We start from the raw sequence: 27,191 nt of genomic DNA on the forward strand, positions 1-27,191 counted from the left end.
TACAAAAAAAACTAGCCAGGTATGGTGATGTACACCTGTAATCCCAGCTACTCAGAAGGCTGAGGTGGAAGGATCACCTGAGCCTGGGAGGTTGAGGCTTCAGTGAGCTGTGATTGCACCACTGCACTCCAACATGGGTGACAGAGTGAGAGCCCATCAAAAAAAAAAAAAAAAAAAAAAAAAAAAAGACAACCATTTTAGCAGAAAGTCTAACAAAGTCCTGTCCCTAGTTCCAAATAGACCAAGGGTTGAGAATTACATTTGTCCTCTTAACTGTGTAAACAGTACCCCTGTTTAGGAAGACAGATACTGTATAATCTCTTCTGTAAGGAACCACAGCTGGAACAAGGAAAGCCTATTGTTCTCCATGCAGTGATAATGCTTGCAAGCTTGGGAGAGGAGAAAGCTATCCTAAAAATCTAAGTCCAGTCAAAGTTAAATGTTACGCTTTTTGAAAATCTGTCTCCAATTTGAGTACAATCAAACCTGGGTCCCATAGACAGACAGACTTCTCCATCTCATAAGGTTATCAAGAATATATGTATAAAACAGAGTTTCAAACTTCTTGAGGGAAAAAATAAGTTCAGTATCCCTCAATTTTAGAATATTGTATTTTTTAGGGTGCTTACATGTAATTTACTATCTCAAAAAACAGTAAAATGGTCTTATCAACTGAAGGAGAAGACAATGTTTGGGTTTTTAAAATTTTTTTTGAGACAGAGTCTTGCTCTGTCACCCAGGCTGGTGTGTGGTGGTATGATCTTGGCTCATTGAGGCCCTCTGCCTTCCAGGTTCAAGCGATTCTCTGGCCTCAGCCTCCTGAGTAGGTGGGATTATAGGCACACACCACCACACCTGGCTAACTTTTGTAGTTTTAGTAGAGGCAGGGTTTTACCATGTTGGCCAGGCTGGTCTTCAACTCCTGACCTCAGGTGATCTGCCTGCCTCAGCTTCCCAAAGTGCTGGGATTACAGGTGTGAGCCACTGTGGCCGGCCTGTTAGAGTTTTCAAAAAGAGACTCTAGCTTGGTGGTTCATGCCTGTAATCTCAGTGATATGGGAGTCTAAGGAGGGAGGATCACATGAGGCCAGGAGTTTGAGACCAGCCTAGGCAATACAGCAAGACCCCATCTCTACAAAAAAAAAACAATTAGTCGGCCTGGTAGCACGTGCCTGTAGTCCCAGCTACTTGGGAGAGTGGGGTGGCTGAGGTGGGAGGATTGCTGAGTCCAAGAGCTGGAGGTTACTGTGAGCTATGATCGTGCTACCGTGCTCCATTCTTGGTAAAAAAAATGAGACCTTGTCTCTCAAAATACCAGAAGAATAAAAATAAAAACAGATTCTAGTAGTATTTGATGACTCTAATTTTTCTTCCTAAAGCCAAGAAAAGACTGACTAATGCACTAAGTAACTATAGACTCTGGCTGTAGAAACATAGCAAGGGGTCTACTTTTACAGGAAAGATACCAATGAACTATTTCACGTTGGCTAGTTCGACTCTGAGGGTAGCCATCCTGAAATTAGCTACCTATGCTTTCTACAGCCACACCCTAACATCACAAGGAGTCCTAAGAACACTTACCTATCTTCTCAGGATCAGTTATACCAACTGTCAAATCAAATTGGTCCTCCTGTTCTTCTTCCTCTAGCTTTTTAAAGAAAAGACAAATCATGAGAGTTGATACAAAAAAAGCTATTAATCTTACCCTGTAATAACCTTATACCAATCTAATAAAATCAAGATGTACCCTTCAGTGTTCAGCTTTTGTCCATTCCCAACAATTCCAATGAACCAACTCTCAAAATTTTAAATTAGAAGCCAGCTTACAAGTCTTTGTTACATCTATTCCCTTAAAATCCTTTTTTTTTTTTTTTTTTTTTTTTGAGACGGAGTCTCGCTCTTGTTACCCAGGCTGGAGTGCAATGGCGCGATCTCGGCTCACTGCAACCTCCGCCTCCTGGGTTCAGGCAATTCTCCTGCCTCAGCCTCCTGAGTAGCTGGGATTATAGGCACGCACCACCATGCCCAGCTGATTTTTTGTATTTTTAGTAGAGACGGGGTTTCACCATGTTGACCAGGTTGGTCTCGATCTCTCGACCTCGTGATCCACCCGCCTCGGCCTCCCAAAGTGCTGTGATTACAGGCTTGAGCCACCGCGCCCGGCCTCCCTTAAAATCTTATTTTGATGACAATGAATAACTGCCAGATTTCAAAAGACTTGCCTCTTGCAGGCTAGGAATGGAGTGAGGAGAAACTATACTCTTGAATATGGAAGTTTCACGCACTAAGTATCTTTAGTAACCATTGAAAGCCTTTCTGCTCTGGGCAATAGATACTCTGCCCAAGAAAGGCTCCTGTATTGCATTTTGGCTGTCCAGTAACCATAAAGATCTCCTTCAAGAGTCATAAATATTTTCTCAAGGTTCATACTCATCTGCACTTCAGACTAGCAGCACACAATCCTGAATATCTAAAAGCGATAAGACCATTGGCACAGATTCTCACCTCCTCATAGGTTGGCTGGGGCTTCGAAGAATTTGCGGCTTCCTGTGGAGGAAGAGAAACGAGTGTTTTGGCCGGCACCTTCTTCTGATTATTTTGTGTGCTGTCCAAGGATAGTTCCACTGTGGCATCTAAAAACAGTTGATATTTTTAAATGAAGGTCAGTAATGGGTCTTTGAAGGCTAAACTTCAGTTCTACAGGCTAAGAACTTACAAGAACAACAGCAAGTACTCTTAATACATAGAGGCTCTCAGACTAAGTCATAAGATGTTTACAAGGATAAAAGGGGAGGATGGTGAGGGAAGTGTACTAAGCCTTCTAGCACAGGCTTAGTAGAACAACTTCCTTCTCCTTTCCCAACACAACCACTTGGCTACCCTCTCCTACCTAGAATTTAGGGAAGAACCAACAATAAGCAAAAAGATGACACAGCCAAAATAAGTTTATCAATTTTATTTTACTTTTAAAAAATATTGATTGATTGATTGATTGAGATGGTGTTTTGCTCTGTTGCCCAGGCTGGAGTGCAGTGGCATGATCTGGGCTCACTGCAACCTCCGCCTCCCGGGTTCAAGTGACTCTCCTGCCTGAGCCTCCTGAGTAGCTGGTACTACAGGTGTGCACCACCATGCCCAGCTAATTTAGTTTACCAATTTTAATCTTAGGAGTATTCTTTTAGAACATTATATGAACCCTATTTATTTTTGTTACAATTGTTTGTAAAAGAAGTTCAGATACTTGCTTTACACAACAATATGATAGAAGAGGCAGGCATATTGACAGGAAAAAAATGACATCAAAGGAAGAGTCAGGAGAACTATAAGCTAGAAAAAAAATGGAGCCAAGATACAAACACAGCAACCTTTGGAAAAGGGCAGTTTTCCATACCTGAGGACAGCACTGTTTTTTTAGCATGGTTTAAGAATTTTTCATAATATTTTAGATCTCCTTGTAAAGGTTAAATTATACTTAATATATGGTATCCAAATTGGGAAAAAAACACATGTAATATCTGAAAATTTTTGGCTATCTGGGGAGAACTCAGTTGAACAGAACGACTCATTCTCAGTATTCCAGAGAAGGGACTTTAAAAATAGCATTATGTACCATTTTCAGGCATTAAAATTTTTTATCCAAATAAAAATAATGCACTTTCGACTTGGAGCAATGGAACTAGATGCTGTAAGCCTAAACAGTTCAAACTCTTCTTTTTTAGTAACGAAAAATGTAAATACCCATTTGTGTTTGGTCTGATCAGTAGGTATTCTATTTTAGTCTTAGGAAATTCAAGGAATGCTGTTTTTTCTTCTTTTCCATTTGGAGCTAAAACAAAACCAGAGATTATGGTTTATGTGTATATGCCTATATGCATAATCAAGTTCCAGATCGGTGTTCAAATCATCAAATGTGAATCATGTCTGCAAACAAGGTTGCCATACTGTTAGAAATGAAATCTGATACCAATCAGGAAAGCGAGAAAGGTGGTAATCTGACTCTGGGGTGGGAGTATAAAACAAACAAGCAAAAAAGTACAGCTGATCCTTGCACAATACAGGTTTGAACTGCATGGGTCCATTTATACATGAATTTTCTTTTATTATTATTATTATTATTATTATTATTATTATTATTTTGAGATGGAGTCTCGCTCTGACAACAGGCTGGAGTGCAGTGGCACAATTTTGGCTCACTGCAACTGATGCCTCCTGGTTCAAGTGATTCTTCTGCCTCAGCTTCCTGCGTAGCTGGGACTACAGGCTCGGCTAATTTTTGTATTTTTTAGTAGAGATGGGGTTTCACCATGTTGGTCAGGATGGTCTCGATCTCTTGACCTCATGATCCGCCCACCTCAGCCTCCCAAAGTGCTGGAATTACAAGCGTGAGCAACTGTGCCTCGCCTTTTATTATTATTTTTAAATTTTTCACAATGTCAGCCGCAATTTTTTTTCCTAATTTTTATACATGAATTTTCTTCTGCCTCTGCCACCCTGAGACAGCAAGACCAACCCCTCCTCTTCCCCAGCCTAGTTACTCAATGTGAGGATGGCAAGAAAGAAAACCTTTATTATGAAACCACTTCCACTTAATGAAAAGTAAATATATTTTCCTTTCCATGATTTTCTTAAGAACATTTTCTTTTCTCTAGCTAACTAGCTAATTTACAAAAGATATGTTAACTGATCATCTTATTGGTGAGGCTTCCAGTTAACAGTAGGCTATTAGAAAAGTTTTGGGGAAGTTATGAACAAATTTTTGACTGTGCCGGGGTCAGACCAACCCCTAATCCCTGCATTGCTCGAGGATTAACTATACATATAATGAACATGTTACGATGTTAGGAGTCTCTGAAACAAGCACCAGTTGAAGTATGTGTGGCATATTCACCATCATGCAGGTCCCACACAAATAATTTGGTTAATAAACATGTTGGGAAGTGAAACAGGAATTATCACCCACTTAAAATATTTGGCTACTAGAATGCTACTAAAAACCTTTTGCCAGCCTGGGCAACATTACAAAAAGCTGTCTCTACAAAAATAAAACAGAACACACACACAAATATTAACCAGGCATGGTGGCCCCCACCTGTGGTTCTAGCTACCAGGAGGTTGAGGGAGAAGATCCATTGAGCCTGGGAGATTGAGGCTGCAGTGAGCCATGACCATACCACTAAAGTCCAGCCTGGGCAACAGAGTAAGACCCTGTCTCAAAAAACAATAATAAAAAAAAACCAGCCGGGCGCGGTGGCTCAAGCCTGTAATCCCAGCACTTTGGGAGGCTGAGGCGGGTGGATCATGAGGTCAAGAGATCGAGACCATCCTGGTCAACATGGTGAAACCCCGTCTCTACTAAAAATACAAAAAATTAGCTGGGCATGGTGGCGCGTGCCTGTAATCCCAGCTACTCAGGCGGCTGAGGCAGGAGAATTGCCTGAACCCAGGAGGCGGAGGTTGCGGTGAGCCGAGATCGCGCCATTGCACTCCAGCCTGGGTAACAAGAGCGAAACTCCGTCTCAAAAAAAAAAAAAAAAAAAAAAAAAAAAAAACCTTTTGAAGAGCTGTGCGTCTTCTATCTACTGAAATTCATGTGATAAAGATGCCAAAACTTATATTAGAACATGCTTTTTTTCTTTGAACTCCGGTTAAGAGTAATGGAAAAGCATTCAGGCTCCATCAGTGACTCTGATCATCACTAGATTTATCATTTAAAAAATGAAATGAGAACAGTTAAGTTTTCACAGTCAAATATCTAAAACAACTGAGAAGTTCCTGAAGTCCTAAACTAAATGTCTCATTGTAGACTTTTCATTGTAGAGATATCTTATGTTCCTTTCTTAGAAGTGAGGCAGGTATTGGCTACTTATAAAACTGGTGGAGGAATGAAGTAAATCAGAATCCTTACTACTAACAAATATGTCCCTAATAAAGATCTACATGTTTATGTGCATAGAATGCAATCACTGGGTAATTATCACACTAAAATATCAGGTCAGGTCTTCTTATAAGGAAAGATCACATAAATGTTAAGGTCCCAAAAATAGAAAATTCACTTTCTTTTCAATCTGTCATATAACCAAAGAGAATTCATGATTTCTCTTCATATTACTTATCCTCCAGAACTTTTTTTATTTTTATTTTTATTTTTTTTTTTAACAGAGATGAGGTTTTGCTATGTTGCCAAGGATGGTCTTAACTCCTGGGCTCAAGCAATCCTCCCAACTTGGCCTCCCAGAGTGCTGGGATTACAGGTGTGAGCCACTGTGCCTGGCATCCTTCAGAAATATTAACCAAAAAATAATCAGTACCAGAATGAATACTATGTATTAAAAATACTTTTGTATTTTGTAGTAGAGACAGGATGAAGGGAAGTGGAAAATCTCAATTTTTTTTTTTTTTTTTTTTTTTTTGAGGAGTTTCACTCTTGTTACCCAGGCTGGAGTGCAATGGCGCGATCTCGGCTCACCGCAATCTCTGCCTCCTGGGTTCAAGCAATTCTCCTGCCTCAGCCTCCTGAGTAGCTGGGATTACAGGCACGCACCACCATGCCCAGCTAATTTTTAGTATTTTTAGTAGAGACGGGGTTTCACCATGTTGACCAGGATGGTCTCAATCTCTTGACCTCGTGATCCACCTGCCTCGGCCTCCCAAAGTGCTAGGATTACAGGCTTGAGCCACCGCGCCCAGCCAAAAATCTCAATTTTTATATTCCTTCTTCTAACCTCTTCTTCCCTTGTATGTCTTTTAAATTTCCTACTGGAGTTCTAATGTGAGAATTGTCCCAAGATCTTACCCTCTACCCTCTTTTCTCTCTCCACACCATTCACTCTTTGAAGATCTCGTTCACATGGAAGTTTCAACTACCACCACTAGAAAGATGATTCCCATATGTCCAGTTCTTTTCTTTCCTCAGGTAGGAAAGAAAAGTTCGAGTTCAAGTCACCTCCTGGGTATATCCCTTTGCATTTCAAACTTAAAGTACCTAAAACCAAAGCTAACTTTTTTCCCCCAAAGCCAGTTTCTTCTTTAGAATGTGGTTCTACAATGATACCATTTAATTCTCAATCCTTGGACCTAAAACCTTTGATGTGGTCATAAATCCCCATTTTTTTGACACCCATTATATTTAATCACTAAAATCAGATTTTATTGATTTCCCTTTTGAAAAGGTTTTCATCTTTCCTTTCCTGCTTTTATTGCCTATGTTCAGTCTTTGCCATTTCATCCTTAAACTAATTTGTCATTGCCTTCTAAAAACTCTCTGCTTTCTGCCCACTGCAACTAATTTAATAAAATTCCAATTCCACTAGGTCAGTTTCCCTAAATCATTACTTTCACATTCCTTACACAAAGCTGCCAATGTTTTTTAATTGGCATTAAGATGAAAATCCAGACCTTGAATTATTAATGTCTAAGGTCCTCCAATATCTGTTCCCAAATTACATTTCCAGCCTTATCTTCTATGACTTCTCCAAGAATGTCCTGTTGTGGTCCACCAACTTTACTGACTTGCTGCTCAAACATGCCTTATATTTCCTGCCCAACCATGGGGCCCTTTTTTCCTTTTTTTCCTATATAAATGCTACTTCTTCTAAGATCACTTTATTTATTTATTTATTTTTGAGATAGAGTCTTGCTCTGTTGCCCAAGCTGGAGTGCAGTGGCATGATCTTGGCTCACTGCAACCTCCACCTCCTGGGTTCGACCAAGTCTCCTGCCTTAGCCTCATGGGTAGCTGGCAGCACAGGCATGCACCACTGTGCCCAGCTAATTTTTTGTATTTTGTAGTAGAGACAGGATTTCACTATGTTGGCCAGGCTGGTCTTCAACTCCTGACCTCAAGTGATCCACCCGTGTTGGCATCCCAATGTGTTGTGATTACAGGTGGGAGCCACTGTGCCTGGCCCAAGATCACTTTAGACCAGGGTTTTTTCAACATTAGGACTACTGACATTTTGGGCTGAATAATTTCTTGTTGTGAGGGCCTGTCTGGTGTATAGGGTGTTTAGACAGCATCCATGGCCTTTACCTACGAGATAGCAGTAGCACTCCCAGCTGTGACAACCAAAAATGTCTCCAACCATTTCCAAATGCCTTCTAGGGGGAAAAAGCACCCACTCTGTTGAGAACAGGGCAGCTCCCATCAACAGAGAATTATCCAGCCCAAAATGTTAATAGTGCCAAGGTTGAGAAAAGGTCCTATACTAGTGTTTTTCAAACTGGAGGTTACAGCTTGTTGATAGATTGTGAAATCAATTCATTGGGTTTCAAAGAGCACTGAAAAAGGAAACAACAGAAAGTTTCAGGTTGTATTAGTAGTAGTAAGGGCAAGTCATTTAATAAAACAAGTCATTTTGTTTCGGTTTTATACCACTATGTCCATATTTTGGATTACACCACCAAATGCATTTCCTATTCCTAGTCTTGGTCATCCAAGGCTACAGGCACTGCTTTAGTCACTGGTCTCACACTCCTCTGAGCTCCTGTGACTTAGTATTTCTATCATTCCTCCAGCTGCATTTCTATTATTGTTTAACAGTTTAACTTGCCTTCTTAAACAGTTGTGTATTTATGTCTTACTCCCTAAATCTGAAAGAATCTCAATGGCAGGGCCTGTATTTCATGTACTTTGGAATCCACCACAAAAGTATTTTATATAAAGTTATGTTCCCAATGCTTTTTCTTTGGTTTTGACTTTAACTCAGCAACTTGACAAAGCCATTTGGGAGGTTTCTAGAATAACTTTTGAGTCTAAACTTGCCTGCAAAGAGATCCTGTGGCTCTTGGTCTTGTTCTTCATGGATCCCATTTTCTTTGGAGCCATTGTTGATAGGAAAAAGGGATGTAGCTCTCTTTGAAGACTGGTGCTTACTCTGAAAACAAAGAGATACTCTGAATACAACATTACCATGAAAAACAAACCCAACTTGCCTAGAAAGCAACTTGTTTTTTTTTCTTGAGACGGAATTTCGCTCTTGTTACCCAGGCTGGAGTGCAATGGCGCAACCTCCGCCTCCTGGGTTCAGGCAATTCTCCTGCCTCAGCCTCCTGAGTAGCTGGGATTACAGGCACGCGCCACCATACCCAGCTAATTTTTTGTATTTTTAGTAGAGACGGGGTTTCACCATGTTGACCAGGATGGTCTCAATCTCTTGACCTCGTGATCCACCCGCCTCGGCCTCCCAAAGTGCTGGGCTTATAGGCCTGAGCCACCGCGCCCGATCGAAAGCAACTTTTAATGCTTCCCTCAATTGCCACCAATCAACCAGTTCAGTAAACAGCAAATCATTATTAGTAATATAAGTGCTACCTAGGTAATGACAGAGCAAAAGTAAGTCCATACATTTTAGGGTTAATTTTTAACAACATAACCTTGCTAAAATGCCCTATCCCAAAGCACATGATACCAACATGGGTATGTGTACACACAGATAATTTTCAAAAGAACCTGTCCAAATGTATTTCTCCTTCTCAGTTGATGACCTTTGTTCTTTCAAATGCTGACTGTGCACATACTAGTGACCAGGATACCTCACTGGAGTCCAGAATTCAAGCTCTGACCCATGCTTACTTTGTGGCCCTGGCTAAACGGTTAACTGAAGCCCAGTTTTGTGGATATTACCAACCCATCTGACAAGCAAAGGAAGGTATAACACTACGTTCTAATGCTGTTTATAAGTATAATTTATCTTTTCATTCTTAACTCACACAGATATAATTTTCAATAGCACCCTGTGTCAAGCTAGGAGAATAAAAACTAGTCATACTAAGCCTAGTGGGTACATGGTGAAAATACAGTCAGTTCATGGCCTTTATTCAAAGCTCACTGATCAGCCTCAAACAAGGGTGGGGTGGATCCCCAGACCAGTACCAGAGTGAACAAAGCTGGATTGTGCAGAACATGAACTGAAAGCTGAGAAGCTGGCTTCAAAAGCTGTGGTGTGGTATTGCAGGGTTTTGAAGTCAGACCCTAAGGGCAAATCAGTTAAAAGACCTGGCTTAAGGAAACTTTTATGAAACATTTCCTTAACAAATCTGAGAAAGTTTGTTCCTTGGAGACAGACCTTTTCTCACCCAGTGAACAAAGTGAAATGACAGATCTATTTGGGTACTCTAAATTTGCAAATAGCTTCATCCAAATATCGGGGCCACATTTCAGAAAAGAAACTCTTAGCTGGTCTGAAGGTAGTAAGTTAATTCAATTGATGGTTCACAGTCAGTTACAGATCAAACTCCTTGTCTGATATTTCCCCACTTCTCACTACGGCACTTGACTAGTCTTAAATTTTTTTTTAGGCCAGGCGCGGTGGCTCAAGCCTGTAATCCCAGCACTTTGGGAGGCCGAGGCAGGTGGATCACGAGGTTGAGAGATCGAGACCATCCTGGTCAACATGGTGAAACCCCGTCTCTACTAAAAATACAAAAAATTAGCTGGGCATGGTGGCACGTGCCTGTAATCCCAGCTACTCAGGAGGCTGAGGCAGGAGAATTGCCTGAACCCAGGAGGCGGAGGTTGCGGTGAGCCGAGATCGCGCCATTGCACTCCAGCCTGGGTAACAAGAGCGAAACTCCGTCTCAAAAAAAAAAAAAAAAAAAAAAAAAAAAAAAAAAACCCGCATAAATGGGATACGGCGGTGATAACTAGAGTACTAATACGTCTCTTCCTCCACCCAACCCTCTTCAAAAGCCCAAACTGTGGCCAGGTGTGGTGGCTCACACCTATAACCCCACCACTTTGGGAGGCTTAGGTAGGAGGACTGCTTGAGCCCAGGAGTTGGAGACCAGCCTCACAATGAGATTCTGTCTCTAGAAAAAAAAAAAAAAAATGTTCGTTTTTTAAGTAGCAAGGCCTGATAGTGTGCACCTGTAGCCCCAGCTACTCTGGAGGCTGAAGTGGGAGGATCACTTGAGCCCAGGAGGTCGAGGCTGCAGAGAGCCATGATGACACCATTGCACTCCAGCCTGGGCAACAAGAGCAAAACTCTATCTCAAAAAAATAAATAATAAAGTAGTCTTATTGGACTTAATAGTTTCAAAGGCTCTACTAAGCTCCCTTCCAGAAAGACCAACAATTTATATTCCCCCAGAAGTGTATAAGAGTGCTGCATCCACAGCAACACTAACCATTTTCTCTCTTAAAAAATCTTTGCGCCGCCGGGCGTGGTGGCTCAAGCCTGTAATCCCAGCACTTTGGGAGGCCGAGGCGGGTGGATCACGAGGTCGAGAGATCGAGACCATCCTGGTCAACATGGTGAAACCTCATCTCTACTAAAAATACAAAAAACTAGCTGGGCGTGGTGGTGCGTGCCTGTAATCCCAGCTACTTAGGAGGCTGAGGCAGGAGAATTGCCTGAGCCCAGGAGGCGGAGGTTGCGGTGAGCCGAGATCGCGCCATTGCACTCCAGCCTAGGTAACAAGAGAGAAACTCCGTTTCAAAAAAAAAAAAAAAAAAAAAATCTTTGCACCATGTGCAGTGGTTCATGCCTGTAATCCCAACACTTTGGAAGGCAGCAGTAGGCGGATCACCTGAGGTCGGGAGTTCGAGACTAGCCTGGCCAACATGGCAAAGCCCTGTTACTACCAAAAATACAAAAAATAGCCAGGTGTGGTGGCACATGCCTGTAGTCCCAGCTACTTAGGAGGCCATTGCACTCCAGCCTGGGCAACAGAGACTCCGTCTCAAAAAAAAAAAAAAAAAAAAAACTTCACTAGGTGAGTGTGAAAATTTCTTTCCACTCGTTTGCTAGTCATTTGAACCCATGACTTGCCTTGATATTCTTCACCTATTTTTCTATGCTAAGTTGGCATTAGGTGTGCATTTTCTTTCTTTCTCCTTCCTTCCTTCCTTCATTCCTTCCATCCTTTTTCTTTTTCTTAGATGGACTCTTGCTTTGTCACCCAGGCTGGTGTGCAGTGGCGCAGTCTTGGCTTGCTGCAACCTCTGCCACCCTGGTTCAAGCGATCTCATGCCTCAGCCTCCCATGTAGCTGGGACTACAGGCGTGCACCACCACACCCAACTAACTTTCTTGTATTTTTAGTAGAGACAGGGTTTCACCATGTTGGCCAGGCTGGTCTCAGACTCCTAAACTCAAGTGATCTGCCTGCCTCGGCCTCCTAAAGTGCTGGGATTACAGGCGTGAGCCACTGTGCCCAACCTACGTGTGGATTTTTCTTACACATAAATATGTTAACCTTTTATCCTGCATACTATACAATACCCCTCCCTAATGTTCTCTCTTTTGATTTTTTTTGTTTTTGAGACCTCTCTGTCACCCAGCCTGGATATGATGGCGTGATCTTGGCTCACTACAACCTCCACCTCCCAGGTCAAGCAATTCTCCCGCCTAAGCCTCCTCAGTAGCTGGGATTACAAGTGCCCACCACCATGCCTGGGTCATTTTTGTATTTAGTAGAGATGGGGTTTCACTATGTTGGCCAGGCTGGTCTCGAACTCCTGACTTCAGGAGCTCTGCCCACCTCAGCCTCCCAAAGTGCTGGGATTACAGGTATGACCCATCATGCCCAGCTCTTTTGATATTTTATTTTTGTCCCTATCAAATTTATTTTCAGCACTGGAAAAATTAAGTTTTTTTAATGCTGAAGAGTACCTTGTCCACAGTTGGGACTTCGAGGCATAATATTATCATCAAGTTTTACTTAAGATCAGATTTTTAAAACAAGTGAGCAGAACTACTTTTAAAGAAGAAATAGACCCATGCTCACAATATCCTATATTCACATAGAGCTGTTAACAGAAAACAAGTCTTCCATGAGATTTGAGTCCATAGTAATAGCACGTTTTCAAAATACAAAGCCACCTGGACATTATAACACACTTTATATGCTATGTCTAAGGTTAAAAGGCTGATTATTTATTAGTATTATTAAAGTGTAGAAAGCTAATTTTAATCAAGTTAAAATTTTATTTTTATTTTATTTTATTTTTTTGAGAAGGAGTTTCTCTCTTGTTACCCAGGCTGGAGTGCAATGGCGCGATCTCGGCTCACCGCAACCTCCGCCTCCTGGGTTGAGGCAACTCTCCTGCCTCGGCCTCCTGAGTAGCTGGGATTACAGGCACACGCCACCATGCCCAGCTATTTTTTTTTTGTATTTTTTTTTTAGTAGAGACGGGGTTTCACCATGTTGACCAGGGTGGTCTCGATCTCTTGACCTCGTGATCCACCCGCCTCGGCCTCCCAAAGTGCTGGGATTACAGGCTTGAGCCACCGTGCCTGGCCAACAGTTAAAATTTTATAAAGAACTTATTTTGAGAGAAGGGGAAAGCACATCGATTACACTGAATGGCAAAACCAAGATGAAAAATAAGCCTTGCTTTATAATTCATATTTTAAAAACTCCTTAGCAGTCAATATATCACATAACTATTCACCTATGTGAAAAGGGCTAAATTTCTAGGCAACAAACTATTCTCTGTGATGAAAATACTGTTTGTGATATAGAAAAAAAAAAAGCCAAAGAACTGTCCTTGCTTTTTTTTTTTTTTCTTTTAGCAGCTAAAATGCTAGCTGGGATGTCCAACACTTGCTTACTCCCTTTGGCTGTTAATTCTCGCCAGTGGTTCTACTGATAAGCCTTAAGAGTTCAGCTGCTTCTGTTTATAATTAAAGGAGGATACAGACAGACCAATACTAATTTGCAGACAGGTACTAGAAAGACGTGCCAGAGAGAGAGAGAGCACTTTTGTTAGGAGCAGATATTTCTTCACAATTACCAGCCTCAAAGCCATTCTAGGCCACTAGCACAATTTTCTTAGCTCAGAGAAGAACAGGCATGGGCTTGCTGCCCCTCAGGGCTGACGCAGCCATTCACTGCTTGAAGTACTGCTGTGCTTCAGGGCAATTTCCCTTTAGAAATTGTCCAGTTGTGATTCTTCCTCATGTTGCTTAACTACTCTTTGCTCCACGAAGAACCCTTGCTTTACAGTCAAGAGATCTCAAAAGGGTAGGTGCTGTTAAAACTCAACTGTATTTAGAGGTCAAATCCATATTAAATGCTAAGGTAACATGGCTCTCGGTGGACTAGGTAACTCAATTTTTGAGGAAAAATTAGGATAGTTTACAGTAAGGCAAGATAGAGCTAAGGAGCTGTGTGATCACATTAATGTAACAAGCAAGGACAATTAGGAGTAAGTCAATCGCAGGAGCTATACCCAAATTATAAGGGGACAGCCATGGAGTCCTTAAAAATTACTCTGGAAGAACTTAGCATGAAATACTGCTGGTTGGCCAGGCGCAGTGGCTCACGCCTGTAATCCCAGCACTTTGGGAGGCTGAGGTGGGTGAATCACAAGGTCAGGAGTTTGAAACCAGCCTGACCAACACGGTGAAACCCTGTCTCTACTAAAAATACAATAATTAGCCAGGCATGGTGGTGTATGCCTGTAATCCCAGCTACTAGGGAGGCTGAGGCAGGAGAATCGCTGAAACCCGGGAGGCAGAAGTTGCAGTGAGCAGGATTGTGCCACTGTACTCCTGCCTGGGCAACAGAGTGAGACTCCATCTCAAAAAAAAAAAAAAAAAAAAAAAAAAAAAAAAAGAAAAGAAAAGAAAGAAATACTGCTGGTTTTGTCACATTTACGTCTAGGGAAAAATGAGTGAAGCAGGACAGCCTATTTGTTTTTATTGCTTCTGCAACAAATTATCACAAACTTAACAGTTTAAACAATGTAAATTATCTTATAGTTCCGAAAAAGTCCAAGGGGTTTTGCTGGACTTAAATCAAGGTGTCAGCAGGGCTGAGTCCCTTTCTGGATGTTCTAGGAAAGAATCTGTTTCCTTTCCCTTTCTGGCTTCTAGGGTTCTTTGGCTCACAGCCCACTTCTTCCATCTTCAAAGCCAGCAATGTTGCATCTTTTTTCCCAACTCTTCCGTATGTCTTTCACAGCCTGTCTTACATTTTTAAGGACACGTGTGATTATACTGTTCCATCCAGATAATCCAGGATAATTTCCATATCTTAAGGTCTGTTGATTAGCAATCTTAATTCCATCTTCAACCTTAACTCCCCCTTGCCACATAACCTAACATATTCACTGGGCGGGGGTGGGGGAGGCATTATTCTGCCTACAGCAGAGAATAACTCCTCTCCCACCACATTTCAAAACTGGCACAGATGCACTAAAAGTATTTGTGCTTGAGAGAATGAACATTCAGTGTTTAACTCCACAGCTTAAGGAGTTTTTATCTTGGGGCCCATTAGCCACATATTTCAGGGGGTAGTCTATGAACTTGAATGGTATTAAAATTATTATAATTTCATTTTCATTAACCTTGAACTGCAAGTTGGCATTTCCAATGATCATAAAGATAGGCAACAAACCATAATAGTAATAGCAGTATCTGAGACTATAACTGATACTAGGTATTTTTATATCAGATTATAGTTTTTATAGATATTCAAGCATCACTGATACTTATCTCTATTTAAGTACGTTATTAATGTAAAATTGTTTAATGTATTAAAACCATATTTCAATATAATTGGTTTCCTTCATAATCTCATGTATTTTATTTTATACATTTAAAAACATCATTCTAGGAATGTGTCCACAGGCTTTACTAGCCTACCAATTGATATAACTTGATTTTTTTTTTTTTTTAACCACAGCACAAAAAAGGTAGTAACTTCTGAGATATGGAGGGACTAATGAAAATGGAAAAGGGAGAGTTGGAAGGATGGGGAAAATAGCATAAAGCTAACCATCGAGCTAGTTAAGGAAAAACAAGGCCATTAGAGATCTTATGAGCCCCCAAATTTAGCCTCAGACATTCTACTGAATTATCTGGTGTAATTTCCCAACTAAACTTTTTGGGTCTTAAACTAACAAAACTTAGATGGGCCTAACAAAACTTAGATGGGCCTAGAAAACTGCAGAAGGATCAGAGTACTAATGGGTGGATTACCTTTCTAAATTAAATCTGCTCTGAAAGCAGAATGAAGCTCCAGCTGTCCATTTGACTAAGCAAAATAATAAGCCAGAAAAAGTTGAGCAACAGCTTTTCCTGGAGATGAGAAACTTATGGCCACTTGCTCTAGCAACTATCAACTACTCATGATTTATTTATGTCAAAAGTTATTTTAGAGTACTGAGAAGCTGGAAGAGAGATTGTTTTTTTCTTCTCCCCAGTCTAACCTAATGAATGGCTAAGTTATCAGAGTGGCCTTACCACCTAAGTAAGCAAAGGGTTGGCATCCCCTTACCAGAAGTGTGACTGCAACCTTTAGTGTTTCTCTCATTAGCCCCAACCCCTATATATATATATATTTTTATTTGTCATGTTTTTTGAGAGAGATTCTCACTCTGTTGCCCAGGCTAGTGTGCAATGGTACAATCTTGGCTCACTGCAACCTCTACTTCCTGGGTTCAAGTGATTCTCCTGCCTGAGTTTCCCCAGTAGCTGGGACTACAGGTGCATGCTACTACACCCAGCTAGTTTTTGTATTTTTAGTAGAGACAGGGTTTTGCCATGTTGGCCAGGCTGCTCTTGAACTCCTGATCTCAGGTGATCCACCCACCTTGGCCTCCCAAAATGCTAGGATTACAGGCATGAGTCACCTCACCCAATCCCAAACCCTAACTTTAAATAAATTTTAAGTCAGGTTATTATTAGCCATCTTTTTTGTTTGTTTGTTTGAGACGGAGTCTGGCTTTGTCGCCCAGGCTGCTGTGCAGTGGCATGTTCTTGGCTCACTGCAAACTCTGCGTCCCAGGTTCAAGCGATTCTCCTGCCTCAGCCTCCCAAGTAGTTGGGGATTACAGATGTGTATTGCCACACCCAGCTAATTTTTGTATTTTTAGTACAGATGGGGTTTCACCATGCTGGCCAGGCTGGTCTTGAACTCCTGACCTCAGGTGATCCATCTGCCTTGGCCTCCCAAGTTCTGGGATTACAGGTGTGAGCCACTGCACCTGGCCTATTAGTCATCTCTAAAAGTTTCTCCCTTTACTCCAAAAGTAGTCCTTTATAATTACTTTTATTAGCTTTTCCTCCATAATTCTGAAAGCTAATTGCTAGTACAATACAATGATAGAGAAATTAATGAGTTTACATACTTCAGGGAAATCTAAACTTATGAGAAGTAAAACTTGTTTACTATTTGAGCTGAGCACTAAAATGAATCTTTGCATATACCTGCAACTTTTTTTCAAGAATCTGTTCACTATAGGCTGAGAGCAGTGGCTCACGCCTATAATCGCACCACTTTGGAAGGCAAGGCAGGCGGATCACAAGGTCAGGAGTTCAAGACCAGCCTGGTCAACATGGTGAAACCCTGTCTCTACTAAAAATACTAAAATTAGCTGGGCATAGTAGCGGGCGCCTGTAATCCCAGCTACTGGGGAGGCTAAGGCAGGGAACTGCTTGAACCCGGGAGGCGGAGGTTGCAGTGAGCCAAGATTGTGCCACTGTACTGCAGCCTGGGTGACAGAGCAAGATTCTGTCTCAAAAAAAAAAAAAAAAAAAAGAATATGTTGACTATAATGTGGATTTCAGACCAGATCTGACCACTTGATGTAATGTTAACTCCAAAAACAAGTGTTTGAGGCAACATCCCTGTAGAAAACACTGCACATTAGAGGGAAACTTACACATGACTATTTCCTAATATTAGCTGTAAATGACTAAACTAGTAACTAAACAAACTAAGCAATATACCTTTCTTTAAAGGTACTTTTATATAGATTCACTTTCCGAAGTCTAGTTAAGACCAGAGAAGGGCTAATATCAGGAAACTTAATGAGGATGGGTTACATCTTTGGGTACAACCACCCACGCATGTTTCACAGAACAGAGAATTAAAGTATTAGCCAGCTGAACCATAAATCTCCTTACGGCTTTCAATAAAACTAACAAACTCTGTCCAGATCTAAAGAAGTTATCCTATAAACACTCAAAAAGAAATAAACTGCTTATAGTTAACAATCTTTCCATAACAAAAATACAAGGCCCAGTTTTACAGCTGAGTACCACCAATTTTTAAGAACAGATCATTCCAATTCTATAAACATTCTTGAAAGAATAGAAAAAGAAAGTACCATATAATCTTAATCCCCAAACCATACAATTCTACAGGTTTATCTTATGAACATAGATGTAAAAGAACAAATGTTGGCAAGGATATGGAGAAATGGGAACACTCATTCACTGTGGGTGGGAATGTGGAGTAGTACAGCCATTATGGAAAACAGTATGGAGGTTACTAAAAGAACTAAAAATAGAACTGCCATAGCATCCAGCAACCCCACTACTGGGTATGTATTCAAAAGAAAGGAAATACATCAAAGTATATATATTTCTTCTACATGTCCATGTTTATTATAGCATACTATTCACAAGAGTCAAGATACGGAATCAACCTGAGTGTCCATGAATGGATGAATGGATAAAGAATATGTGGTATAGGTCAGGTGTGATGGCTCACACCTGTAATCCCAACAATTTGAGAGGCCAAGGAGGGCAGATCATTTGGCCCCAGGAGTTTGACACCAGCCTAGGCAATGTGGCAAAACCCCATCTCTACAAAAAATACAAAAATTAGCTGGGCATGGTGGCATCCATCTGTAGTCCCAGCTACTGGGGAGGCTAAGGTGGGGGGATCAGCAGAGCACAGGAGGTCAAGGCTGAAGTGAACCATGATTGCATGATTGCACTCCAGCCTGGGAGACAGAGCAAAACCCTGTCAAAACAACAACAACAACAACAAAAAACACCAAACTCCAAAAAACATGTGGTATATATAAAATTGAACTATTTATTATTCAGGCATTAAAAACAAATAAACTGTTGTTATTTAGAGCAACATGGATGGAACTGGCGGTCATTATGTTAAGTGAAAAAAGCCAGGCACAGAAAGACAAGTATCAAGTGTTTTCACTCATATGTGGGAGCCAAAAACATGGATCTCATGGAGGTGGAGAATACAATGGTGATTGATTCCCAGAAGTTGAGAAGGGAAGGCCAGGGAGGTTGAAGACAAGTTGGTTAATGAGTACAAAAATACAGTTAGACAGAAGGAATAAATTCTAGTATTTGATAGTATAGTAGGAAGATTATTGTCAGCAATAATTTATTGTATATTTCAAAAGAGCTAAAAGAAAAGAATTCTAATGTTCTCAACACAAAGATACATGTCTGAGGTGATGAATATCCCAAATACTTTGATTTGGTCATTATACCATTTATACAGGTATCAAAATACCATGTGTATCCCAAAAATATGTATAACTGTATCAATAAAAAATATAAAAGAGACAATATATCATAACCTTGTTGAGTCTATTCCAGTAAAGCAATATTAAAAAAAATAATTTACCATATAACAGATTTAAGACAGAAACCCTATAACCAAGAGATGTCAAAAAATAATAAATTCAATTGATATTTTAAAATTCCTATCAAGACAGCAACACAAGGAAACTTAAAAAAAAAAAACTTGATAATATCTACAAAAAATCTTTAAGAAGCAGCATTCCTTTAAAAATGTTTCTTTTTTCGGCCGGGCACGGTGGCTCAAGCCTGTAATCCCAGCACTTTGGGAGGCCGAGGCGGGTGGATCACGATGGGTCAAGAGAGCGAGACCATCCTGGTCAACATGGTGAAACCCCGTCTCTACTAAAAATACAAAAAATTAGCTGGGCATGGTGGTGCGTGCCTGTAATCCCAGCTACTCAGGAGGCTGAGACAGGAGAACTGCCTGAACCCGGGAGGCGGAGGTTGCGGTGAGCCGAGATCGCACCATTGCACTCCAGCCTGGGTAACAAGAGCGAAACTCTGTCTCAAAAAAAAAAAAAAAAAAGTTTCTTTTTTCTTTTTATGTTTAGTTGACAATTGTACATGTTTATGGGAATCCGAGTGATATTTCAATATGTGCATACAATGTACAATAATCAAATCAGGATAATTAGTGTATCTAGCATCTCAAACATTTATCATTTCTTTGTGCTATCATCCAAAATCCTCTCTTTCAGCTTTTTGAAAATATACCATAAATGTAGTTAACCACATTCATTCTACAGTATGGCAGCAAGCGAGGTCATTCCTCCTACCTAGCTGTAATTTGGTATCTGTTACCAGAGGTTGGTTAGGATACAAAATTAAACAGGTTTTAAAAAGCTAAGGTGGGACTATAAAATGGTACAACTACCATAGAAAGCAGTATGGAGGTTCTTCAAACAACTGAAAATAGAACTACCACACAATCCAGGAATCCCATTACCGGGTATATATCCAAAAGAATTAAAGGCAGGATTTTGACAAGTATTTTCACAATCATGTTGACATCAGCACTATTCTTAATAGCCAAGAGGAGGAAAGAAACCCAAATGTCCACTGGCAAATAAATAAGTAAAATGTGTTATATACATTCAATGCAATATTATTCGGCCTTAAAAAAGAAGGAAATCTTGTCTCACGTTATAACATGGACCAGCCTGGGCAACCTTGAGGACAATGTGCTAGTAAAATAAGCCAGCTGCAAAACAAATACTGTATGACTTCAACTTACATGAGGTTTTGAAAGTAGACAAACTGACAGAAACAAAGTTAGAATGGAGATTGATTACCAGGGATTGTGGAAGCTGTTTAATAAGTATAGAGTTTCAGATTTGCAAAATGAAAAGGTTCTGGACTTCTGTTTCCTAACAATGTGAATCTAAACTATGTACTTAAAAATGATTAAGATGGCAAATTTTGTATGTGAGTTTTATCTTAATTTTTTCAAAAAGATTTTTTGGGCCAAGCATAGTGACTCATGCCTATAATCCTAGTACTTTGGGAAGCCAAGGTGGGAGCTCACTTGAGCCCAGTAGTTAAGAGACCAGTCTGGGCAACATAGGGAGATCCCATTGCTATGAAAAAAAAAATTAAAAATTAGCTGGGCATGGTGGCACATGCTACTCAGGAGGCTGAGGTGGGAGGATCACTTAGCCCAAGAGGTAGTGAGCGATGATCACCGCACTGCACTCTAGCCTGGGAGACAGAGAGAGACCTTTTGTGTACATAAGTATGTGTGCATGTATGTATGTAGTATATATGTATTTATTAACAAATAAGTAAAAAGCTTTTGCCTCCTCTTGCAAGATGTTAAAGTGATCACAGATTTAGGACTAGTTCTGAAAGACCATGTCCTTTCCTGCCTAAATGCTAATACATAACTTACATAACTCTGAACTCTTTTGTAGTCTTAAAGCAATGACTTCAAATTTATTTCACTAATTCTTTTGAGTCTCTCCTCCCCCTCGCCTTTTTTTTTTTTTGAGATATAGTCTTGCTGTCACCCAGGCTGGATACAGTAGCATGATCTTGGCTCACTGTAACCTCTACCTCCTGAGTTCAGTCCATTTTCCTGCCTCAGGCCCCCCAGTAGCTGGGATTACAGGTGCATGCCACCATGCCTGGCAAATTTTTGTATTTTTAGTAGAGACAGGATTTCACCATATTGGCCAGGCTGGTCTTGAACTTCTGACCTCGTGATCTGCCCACCTCAGCTTCCCAAAGTGCTGGGATTACAAGCGTGAGCCACAGTGCCTGGCAGAGTCATTCCCATTTAAGTAACTGGTTTATACATTCTGAGATGCAAGTCTAAGACTGCTCTTTCAATTATAAATGAAACCACATTTTAATTGCTGAATTAACAAAGCCTCCTTGGCTGTAAAAGAGAGCAGATGGGATGATTAAGAGCAGTAGTTGTATCAATGCCCAAAACATTACAGGCATGCCATAAATTAGTTTAAACTTTACATGCCTCAGCTTCAAAATGCTTCAGTGCCCCTCTCTGTCTCCAATATGCAACAAAATAAAAGATGAAGATTAACTTAAATTAGTAAAATGCTATTGAAGTTGGCTGGGCATAGTGGCTCACACCTGTAATCCCAGCACTTTCAGAGGCTAAGGCAGGTGGATCCCTTGGGGTCAGGAGTTTGTGACCAACCTGGCCAACATGGTATAACTCTGTCTCTACTAAAAATACAAAAATTAGCCAGGCATGGTAGTGCATGCCTGTAATCCCAGCTACTCGGGAGGCTGAGGCAGGAGAATCACTTGAACCCAGGAGGCAGAGGATGCAGTGAGCTCAAATTGTGCCACTGTACTCCAGCCTGGACAAAAAGACTGAGAATCTGTCTCAAAAACAAAAACAAAAGCTATGAAGTCATTAAGTGTCTATTTGATGGCTTTAGCTAATCAAATAAATATTACTAGTTTTGTTGTTGTTTAGGGATGAGGTTTCACTCTTTTGCCCAGACTAGGTGCAGTGGTGCAATCCCAGATCACCACAGCCTCAAGCTCCTGGGCTCAAGTGATCCTCCCACCTCAGCCTCACAAGTAGCTTACGCCACCATGCCAGGCTAATAATAGTTAGTTTTGACTTTGATCAACTGTATTATCCATTTTTAAGGTTAACTTTTCTAATACACTATTAGATTTTGTGGGTTTTTTTGATTTTAGAGTAATGCCAGTTTACAAAATGCTCACCAACAAATACAGCTCATGCCTTCAAAAAGTAAGCACTCTTTAAGTGTTTATTATGGAAGGAACTGTCCTAAGTGCTTTGCAGGCATTTTAATTTAAACTTCACAGTAGTGGTAGAGGTAAAAACTAATATTCTTCACTTTTTCTTTTTTCTTTTTTTTTGAGATGGAGTCACACTCTTGTCACCCAGGCTGGAGTGCAGTGGCATGATCTCGGCTCACTGCAACTTCTGCCTTCTGGGTTCAAGCAATTCTTCTGCCTCAGCCTCTCGAATAGCTGGGACTACAGGCACCCGCCATCATACCTGGCTAATTTTAGTATTTTTAGTAGAGACAGGGAATCACCATGTTGGCCAGTCTGGTCTCGAACTCCTGACCTCAAGTGATCCGCCCACCCCAGCCTCCCAAAGTGCTGGGATTACAGGCATGAGCCACCTTGCACCTTGCCCAGCCATATTATTCACTTTTTACAGGTGAGGAAACTGTAGAGAGTAATTAAGTACTGTGTCCAAGGATAAACTAGCAAACCATAGAGCCTAGATTTAAATCAGACTTCAAAGCCCATGCTCTTACTTTATTCTTCAATGTTGTTCTTTAAAATACCACAAGCACTTCAATCCTCTATCTTCTCTGGCTCACAACTAAAGCATTAATTGGATTATAATTTGTTCTTTATGGCTGTTTAACAAGACAGTTAAACTAGTGAGGTATCTTGGGGTCTTGGCTTCCTGAAGATGAACATGAGGTTGGGTAGCTAGAAAAATGGCTTACAGGTGGTATTTTAGTTTCCTTAGCAATTCAGTTTTCTTAGATCATATCTAAATAAAAATAATTATGCTTTCTGTGGTAGAACAAGGTCATTCTGACCTCCTTAACTCCCTTTTAGCTGGAAATTAGACAAAGGATTTTTACAGTCTTACAAAAAAAGTGGTATTGATAACTCCATAAAGTATGGTAAGATGAATTAAACTGAAGCCTCCTGCACTTCTTTTTTAAAAATTCTATTTTTTTATTTAGAGACAGAGTCTCACTCTGTCACCCAGGCTGGAGTGCAGTGGTGCAATCTTGGCTCACTACAACCTTTGCCTCTGGGGTTCAAGTGATTCTTGTGTCTCAGCCTCCCTATCTGGGATTACAGGCACATGCCACCATGCCTGGATAATTTTTGTATTTTTAGTAGAGATGGGATTTCGCCATGTTGGCCAGGCTGGTCTTGAACTCCTGGCCTCAAGTGATCCTCCTGCCTTGGCCTCCCAAAGTGCTGGGATTACAGGTGTGGGCCACCACACTCGGCCACTGCTTTAGATAACTCTAGAAAATAACTCCTCACCCTTACAGGTTCCTTTTTGGAAAATAAATCAACGTTTGCCTATGTAACCAATCACTTTCAGTTTCAGAGTTTCTGTTTTCATATTCTCAGTCTGTACATCATTCAAGCGGTTTTAAGGAAGAGACTAAATATTTATTTTAAGTAACATGCAAAAAGACTAAACTAGCAGCAAGAACTATTATTTCTCAGGGCGAGTGGCATGCACCTGCAGTCCCAGCTACTTGGGAGAAAGGGAGGATCCATTGAACCTAGAAGTTCAAGACGAGCCTGGGCAACACAGGGAGACTACAGCTCCAAAAACAAACAAGTTTTTCCTGTTTTATGACAGTCACAAAAAGTTAGTATTTTTCAGAATAACAGACTTCATTTGACAGTTTCAGTTGTTTTATTAGAATTATCAAGCACCTTATAAGCTGAGATTATGGACTCAATTTCTGAATACAGGACAGGGAAAATCTGACATAAGTGAAGAAAGCCTCAAACTTTTTCAGACTACATGTTGCATAAAGAATTTGTAGCTGTTTTATTTAGTTGGTTACACACTGAGTAGCTACTAGGAAGAGAAGCATTATGCAAAACAGATAAATTCACAGACCCAGCGTTGAATTTTACAGTATGGAACAACCTGTATCAAGTGGTATAAGTAAATATTCTCATAAAACAGACCAAAACATCTCTACTGGTTCCATAACTGATTACTGATTTCCACATTACAAAAATTAGTTTTTTCCAATACCTAACTCTCATTAGAGACCTGGATATTTATTATTGAGGCAGGAGAATAGGGTCTGGAGGCAGGGAACTTAAGGGCAATTTGTGCCGAATCGAGGAAAAACACTAAGGTTTAGGGGCAGGGAATCTGAAGCCAATTTATGCATTTCTTTTCTTTTCTTTTCTTTTTGAGACGGAGTTTCGCTCTTGTTACCCAGGCTGGAGTGCAATGGCGTGATCTCGGCTCACCGCAACCTCTGCCTCCTGGGTTCAGGCAATTCTCCTGCTTCAGCCTCCTGAGTAGCTGGGATTACAGGCACAAGCCACCATGCCCAGCTAATTTTTAGTATTTTTAGTAGAGACGGGGTTTCACCATGTTGACCAGGATGGTCTCGATCTCTTGACCTCGTGATCCACCCGCCTCGGCCTCCCAAGGTGCTGGGATTACAGGCTTGAGCCACCGCGTCCGGCCTTTTTTTTCTTTTTAAGACGGGTTTCACCATACTGGCCAGGATGGTCTGGCTCTCCTGACCTATGATCCACCCGCCTCCGCCTCCCAAAGTGCTGGGATATGCTAACTTTCTAAAATAGTAAACATCAAGTTCTGGGGACAAGGAATCGAAGGCCAATTCGTGCTGACTTCCCTGGGGACAGAGAATCTAAGGGAACCTAAGGCCAATTAAGGCCAACTTTCTGAAGCTAAACCAAAAGGAAAAACCCCATCTCCAACGAAATGACAAAGGATCAAAGGCTCTATCCTTGCAACCCTCCTCTTCGACCACTTCTCAGATGGAAAGGAAGCGTGCCTTAGATCGGCCGGGTGTACAGGACGCTAATTCACCTCAGCCTTTAATTAGCCACATACCAAATCCTTTATCTAGATAAGGGGTAATCCATAGGAATCCCAAAAGGAGCACTTAAAACCCAGAAAACTTTGTAAGTGGGCTCTTGAGCCCCTTGCTCCGGCCCACTCCCATCCTGTGGAGTGCTTTCTCCCTTTAATAAATTCCTGCTTTCTCTCCTACGTTTGTTTCATCCCTTTGTTATTTTGTGCGTTTTGTCCAATTACGTGGTCAAAACGCCAAGAACCGGGACAACTTACAGTCATGGCTCTCCTCCTACTAACACTACGGGAAAACACCATTACCTCCTCACATTTCAGATCTGCTCCCAATGAGGTACTTCGGCACTTGAACGCATCCCTTTAAAAGGCAGAAAGCTTTCTGATCCGTATAGTGGTTTATCTGGCTGAACCTCTCCACCAGCCTCTGACCTCCGGCCTGATTTTCCCAGAGATCGGAAGAATCACAACTTTTGTAAACTAAGATCCAGAAAGGGCCTTTGGTTATTGTCGGTAAATGCTGGGCTACTGAAAGCATTGGTGGGCGGGTCACCACCCCCGGCTACTCCACGTAACGTTATTCATCTTAGAAGGAGTAAGACTGGAGAAAGATCTGGATCCCATTCGCCTATTCTGACCGACTAAATCAGCCTTGGCAGGACAAGACCAGCAAAATAACTCCGTGGATCCGTGGAGTCACCACACTATAGGGTGAAAGGACGGCGTCGGCGGCTCTTGACTATTAGGGACCTAGCTGACGAAGGCACCACAACCCTTATTCTTTACTCTTCCCGATTGGGGGCCGGGAAGCCAGGCCCCACCACTCTGAGCACATCCAGGGTCCCCGGGCCCGGACTGCTAACACTGAGGCAAGATCTCACCCGGCCCACTCTCCCCAACCTCCCCGATTCTCGCTTAGCCTCGCTTCCCTTTCGGGGTGCCCTCTCGCCTGCTACCCCGAGGGGTGAGAACTCACAACCATCGCGGCGCCGGTGAAAATGTCCTCCCCCTCGGTGTCGCTGTCCCCAGCCTCGGGTTCTGATCCCCCGGCCGCCCCCTCGGACTCCGGCTCCGGGCCGGGGAAGGGCGGAGGGAGTCTCTCCGAAGCGCTACAACCACCACCACCCGACGCCATCTTCCTCCACTCGCGGCGGAAGCCGCAACAACAACTTTATCGAGAGAGAGCGCCGTGAGCAAAGCGATCCAACGGTGCGAGGAGTGGGAGGGCCGCAAGGGACCCCGTGGGATCCGAGGGGCGGAGGCGCAAGGGCGGGGCCTAGGCGCTGGGTGCGGCGCGGCACCCTGCCAGTGGAAGCTGCCCTGCCAATCAGAAACCTGGATCGCGATGCTGAGATATTAACGGCGGGGCGCAAAGGGGCAGAAAAGTAGGAGTTACGGAGTGCTCAGGTTCCTTGGGCCCTTTGTGCTCTGGATAGCTTTATCTAACAGGCTTCTAAGAGTTCGTCGGAATGAAGGAATGTCACTAAAACGTTTGAAAACCTCTACGTGCCATCAACCCATGCCAAGCACAGTGCACTAACAGAGAGTGTATAAATATTTCGATTGAGGTCTGTAAACAAGACTGCAAGAAAGTTTAACCACTTACTTCTTGGGCAACATTCAGTTAATTCAGTAATATAGATATTGAGCATCTATTGTGTGCCTGGCACCTTGCTATGAGTTTCAGATAAAGAAATAAAGAAGTTCCTGGCCCGCTAGGTGCTTATAACTTACTAAGGGAGAAAGTTATGTAAATCGACAATTCAACATGTTCAATGCTATGATGTGCTGTGGGAGCACAGGGAAAAAAGATAATCAACT

At 41.6% G+C, this 27,191-nt stretch overlaps 1 protein-coding gene across 3 annotated transcripts in view; it reads right to left on the reverse strand.

The window, feature by feature from the left end:
- SNX1 (sorting nexin 1) overlaps positions 1–26,566 on the reverse strand; it is a 58,380-nt gene extending 31,814 nt beyond the window's left edge. For 2 of the 3 annotated variants that reach the window (XR_005579301.2, XM_074392831.1), the window contains exons 1-4: positions 26,347–26,566; positions 8,762–8,873; positions 2,506–2,633; positions 1,582–1,648 (exon numbers count right to left, since the gene is read on the reverse strand). Coding sequence is in view for 2 of the 3 variants with exons in the window: in XM_074392831.1 (XP_074248932.1) it covers positions 1,582–1,648; positions 2,506–2,633; positions 8,762–8,873; positions 26,347–26,505 (466 nt within the window). In the remaining variant the exon portion in view is untranslated. The remainder of the gene's footprint in view (positions 1–1,581; positions 1,649–2,505; positions 2,634–8,761; positions 8,874–26,346) is intronic. The other variant, XM_003940902.4, reaches the window with a different exon arrangement.
- Between the last annotated feature and the right edge of the window lie 625 nt (positions 26,567–27,191).

This window comes from Saimiri boliviensis, chromosome 2 (assembly GCF_048565385.1).
Source record: "Saimiri boliviensis isolate mSaiBol1 chromosome 2, mSaiBol1.pri, whole genome shotgun sequence".
Classification (NCBI taxonomy): Eukaryota; Metazoa; Chordata; class Mammalia; order Primates; family Cebidae; genus Saimiri; species Saimiri boliviensis.